The sequence below is a fragment of the Atta cephalotes genome (assembly GCF_000143395.1).
Source record: "Atta cephalotes unplaced genomic scaffold scaffold00085, whole genome shotgun sequence".
NCBI classification, from domain to species: Eukaryota; Metazoa; Arthropoda; class Insecta; order Hymenoptera; family Formicidae; genus Atta; species Atta cephalotes.
The window spans coordinates 146,061-151,203 of NW_012130149.1; the positions used below are offsets into that span (position 1 = coordinate 146,061).

A 5,143-nucleotide genomic window follows, 5' to 3' on the forward strand; every position below is an offset into this window, starting at 1 on the left:
ACTCTCGATAGAATGCAGTTGCCGTGTGCTGGATGGCAAGTGTTTCAATACTAGCATTTCCAGCGTCTCTGAGTCGGAGAGATTGACCTTTCATGTTTCGGATTGGTTTCGGTCGACGGTTAGTTCGACAACGATGATCATAAAGCAGGAGCGACGCTTCGTAGAACCTTAAACTTTGAGCGAAAAGAGCAATTCGAGGAAAAAATATTCGAGGGATATTAGGAGTTCACGTTCCAAAAATGGCCTTCGCATTTGCGTGCGACCTGACGGGATGATTGTTATGCGAGATTGTTGTAGAGCTTTGCCCTACATCCGGGTCATTTCGACTCGAATCATCATTTATAGTTCGATGAGAGATTTCTGAAATAAATGCTGGACAATCTTCAATGAGGAGAAAAAGAGGGGAAAAACGCGAGTGACTTCTTGGTTATGCCATCGCATGAAAAGTGTAACTGAAGGGGTGCCGAAATTTTCTAGACGATGTATCGCGAAAGAGCTTTGAGCCCTATGCAAGTTCGCGGATAAAGGTTTGCCAGGAAAAGAAAGGTATATGCGATGAATATAGATTTGATTTTGTTCTACATTTTTTTGTATCTTCACACTGGAAAATTTGTCATGATTATTATCTTCTATGACGGGCTCCATAGCTTGAACAAATAATGCCTTGTGTTAACGACGCAGATTATGTGATAAAATGTCACTTGTTGAAACTCGTTCGTGATGATCCCTGTGAGAGACAGCATTACTTTAAAAAATCAGAAGCAAATGTTTACTTGCTGAATAAGTCATAATAAAATTATTTTTACTTCACTTTAATGCTATAATTTTGTTAAATATTGATTTGTATAAAATAATTGTGTAAATAATTTAAACAAGATTGTTTAATGGAGTGAAGATTATTAACCTATACAAAATTCCACAGAGCTTTCTATGCAGTAGATGTATTTTAAATGGAGAACAAAATAAATGATTTTGGAAGTATGAGACTCGACTATGCAAGAAAATAATAGAAATGAAGTAAGAAAGTCTGGAATTCAAGTTTTTAACGATGCAACCATGATGGACAATACTAAGTATGGAGAAGATAACAAAAGGATAGACAATTTAGAGAGGGAGGAAGGTTCTATGGTATCCAATCTTCCTCTTTTATTTGCTAATGGTTATCCCACATCTCTCGAGAAAATTACCATGGTACATTGACAAGATATTACTTGTATGTTTTTTAATTTGAAGATAACTGTCTCTATAAAATATTTTGTAATTCAAGAAATCATATCCAAAGATATGATAAAACTTTATTGCACTATAAATCTATTCTTTATCACTGCATTGATCTGCACTAAAATTTTATTTTTTGCTTTAAATATATACATTATTATACATCTAATGTATATCTATTTTACACACACACACATATATATATATATATATATACATGATATATACATCTTAATATATATACACATATATATACACATGATATATATATCTTAAGCACAATGAGTATATACTTTAATTGTAAAAAGCAAACTTTATATTACAAGTTATATTCTATCTGCGAATTGAGTATATCAATGAATACTATTCTATAGACGCAACTAGAACGTTTTATATTATTTATGGTTCATTGTTCACTGGGCCATGATACAACTAAGGTTATTAATAAGCCTGAGTGGTGGCCTCAAGATATTAAATTTTCAAGTCCATTAACGAGACCTAAAAAGATCAACGATGTAAGCAACCATCAAATATTATATCTCAACTACAATTATGTACTTATTAATCAAGTCTTGCTTTTGGAAAAGTGCTAATCCTAAAATATCATTTCAGAACTGGATGGCAAATCTAAAGAAATTGGTTTTCCGATGTTATACATATCACAGAAGTGAATATTTGTTACGTTTTTGTTCCTATTTAGCTCAGTATCCACACGATGAATTAGAATACGTTAATAATTGGGACTCGACAACTAGTCTGTATCACAAAAGTACAGGAAAACTACTAGTAACATTTCGTAATGAAAATATGGTGTGTACAAAAAATATGTATATATATCTACAGGTATACTGACACATAGAATATCACTTTATCAAGTATCCCAAATAATGTGCTATACCTCTCCTTGATTTGATGAATGAGAAAGCTTTTTGTGCCTACAGCATTATGACAGAAGAAATGACAGCTCCCGAAGAACATTGTTATCTCACAATGCGTCTTCATCAAGCAATGGAAAAGTAAAGCAACAAACTCCCATGATGGTTCAACCACCATGCGATGATATTTATCTTTGTGACAATTGCGATGCTGAATTTGTAGGCCTTGCAAATATGAAGGTATTAGTATCCGATGTATTAATTTATTCTTTCGCAAAACTAAAATTCATATGCACAAACGATACTTGACTATTATACTTTCCTATTTGTGCAATTATTAAGGAACATGAAAAAATATGTTGCGAACAAGATCATGGTGGATGTAGTGGCTCGCGTTCGTCCACACCAGATATGTCCACCGTCAAGTCTGAGTTACAACAGGATCAATTTCTGGAGTACTTCCAATTACGATCGAGTAAGACTGAATCCAAATCGGTTGATGTAAAAAACGTGAGTGCTCCCGATGGTATCGCCAGACGCACCTCTGGACGTGTTAGGAGTTCTCTTAATTTTACAAAATTCGCTACTATCCCATTTTCATCACCTGCTGGCATAATGCTAACCAAAAAGTCAAAGGCTATGACTGAAGAAACGCAGCAAGAACGATTAGATAGAATAGAAAGACATGTCATCGCGCCGATATTGAGCGATTCGTGTAGACCAAAATGGCTGGACGCAGAAATAGATAACGATAGATGGATAGTGACATATAAACAAAATCGGGATAAACCCACTGACCATTATGTGCATCAATATAAATTTGTGAATTCTTCTAAAAGCAAACCAAGTACGTATTTTACTGTGAACTGATAACTTTTCTTAGGCATATACATATGTTATTAGAACAAAAGACTTAAAAACTGGATTAAATAATATTAAAAAAACTTTTGATAATCGAAATTTTAAAAATTATAATATTTAAAGAGAACTATCAGAATAAATGCAATGAATAGTATACAAAATAATTAAAAAATTACATATGAACAAATGTTTAAGCCATCTTCAGCAACATAGACTATAAATAATAAAAACATACAGCTTAATATAATTCATTGCTCAATATAAATTATTGTAATAAAAAAAAATTTTATTGATGCGTCACTGAGGACGGCCGAAACATTCGTTTTTATGCAGTTGAAAATATAAATTAAATCAATATTGTCTAACATTTTTATTTTACGTATTATTTACTTAATAATCTCTTTAAATGTTTTTTTACTAGAACTTCAAAAATTAAAAAAACATAGTACAAATTGAGTAGGATTGAAATATAGATTGCTAGGATCTATTATATTTTTCTGTTTTCTTATTTTTTACTAGTTCTTTTTGCATTGCTTTTTATGCAAATGAAATAATAGAGAAACAATTTGAGAGAAATAAAAAATAAATGAAATGATAAAATATAGAGATAGACTCAATTACTTTTTATAAGTAAAGAAACAAAAAAATAGGATTATATTGTTTCAAAAATAGTTAATATTATATAAAATAGTTTAATATTAATTATTGGATATTTTATAGAAAAATTATATATATATGATCCATATTTTTTCTTCAGTGCTAAGTATACAATCGCAATTACTCTACGCCACATGCAGACCTATTTATGTTGTTCTTACCCGACTGAATGAGAGGCAAATTGATGAATTAAAAAAAGATCCTTCAAAATATCAATATTCTCAGAGGAGTATTAATGTTCGGAAACTTTTATTAATGAGAAAAGCAGGACCGGCATGTAAAACGAAGTCGAGAAAAATGGCCCACACGCAAAACATATCTGTATCTTCGAAACGGAAGGCGTCATTAGAGGATGATGTAGAGCCGATTGTTGTTGAAGAAGAAGCTAACATTAGTGCATCGGCTAAAGAAACTTTAATCGCACTTGCTGCTGTGAAATCATTTACGGACAATGCTGAGGCTACTAAAGAGAAAAAATGCCCATCACATACGATAATGTTGATTGATCTCTGTTCGTCTGATGAAGAAGAAAACGATTTGAGTACTCGGACGTCGTGCGACGAGAACAGAGATCCCATGAACATCGCGGAGTCTTCAATCACAAAGTCCTTCTTACGAAAACTATCACCGAAACAAACTTTACACAAAACTTTGCATTTACCTCGCACGCTCATCGACAGACTGTCGGTTATTGAATAGCATATTAAACGAAAATGACAACAGAAATAAATATCGATTGTTGAATACTATTTGAAAAAAAAAAAACGTATGCTTTTTTCTAACTTTCGTAAATTGTATCGTAAAAATGCGAAATTAACGTACAGTGAGCTATTACTTATTATTATATAAGTGATGACTTACAACTTGTACATGTGTTGTATTTCTTATATTTATTCTGATTATTAATACAATAGTTGAATTTTTTGTTAGGTTATCATAAGACTATTATGATTTCGAAACTTTGAAGAATAAAAAACTGAGTTATATTACATGAATAGAACATCGATTTAGTCAGATTGCGTTCAGTTACAGAATATAGGGTATTTCTCCTATCATGTTTAAAGGAATATGAGAGAAAGTGAAAGCGAGCGCGAGAAAGAGGAAGGGGGAGGGAAGAGACAGAATAAGATAAGAATTGTGATAAGGGAAAGATAAAAGAATATATTGGAATATCACGTGACAGTTTTAAATAATAAGCAATTAAAATTAATTTTTTATTTATATGCATAGCAGTAATGTAATAGTGAACAGAGCGATATATATCGTTACTTTCTTTTAAAGTATGCAAATATGAATTGAATAATTAATTTTAATTTCTTACTTAAAAATACTGCATCCTCAATATTCAAAGTTACCTTATCTTAATTGCTATATTACATTCTTTTAAACTGAATAGGAGACCTCTAGTAGTTTGATATATATATATATATATATATATATATATATATGTATAGTACGAAGTAATAGTATTATTCTTTAGACGGAATACTACTACTATACTTATATTAATAATTAACGATTAAGTTTTAGTT

At 31.2% G+C, this 5,143-nt stretch overlaps 1 protein-coding gene across 1 annotated transcript; it reads left to right on the forward strand.

Annotated features, from left to right (window-relative positions):
• Positions 1–993: 993 nt before the first annotated feature.
• LOC105624690 lies at positions 994–4,310 on the forward strand. Its single transcript, XM_012206044.1, has 6 exons — positions 994–1,191; positions 1,593–1,733; positions 1,831–2,028; positions 2,160–2,333; positions 2,436–2,940; positions 3,712–4,310. Exons 1-6 carry the CDS (start codon positions 994–996, stop codon positions 4,308–4,310), a joined length of 1,815 nt encoding a protein of 604 aa, XP_012061434.1.
• Positions 4,311–5,143: the final 833 nt, after the last annotated feature.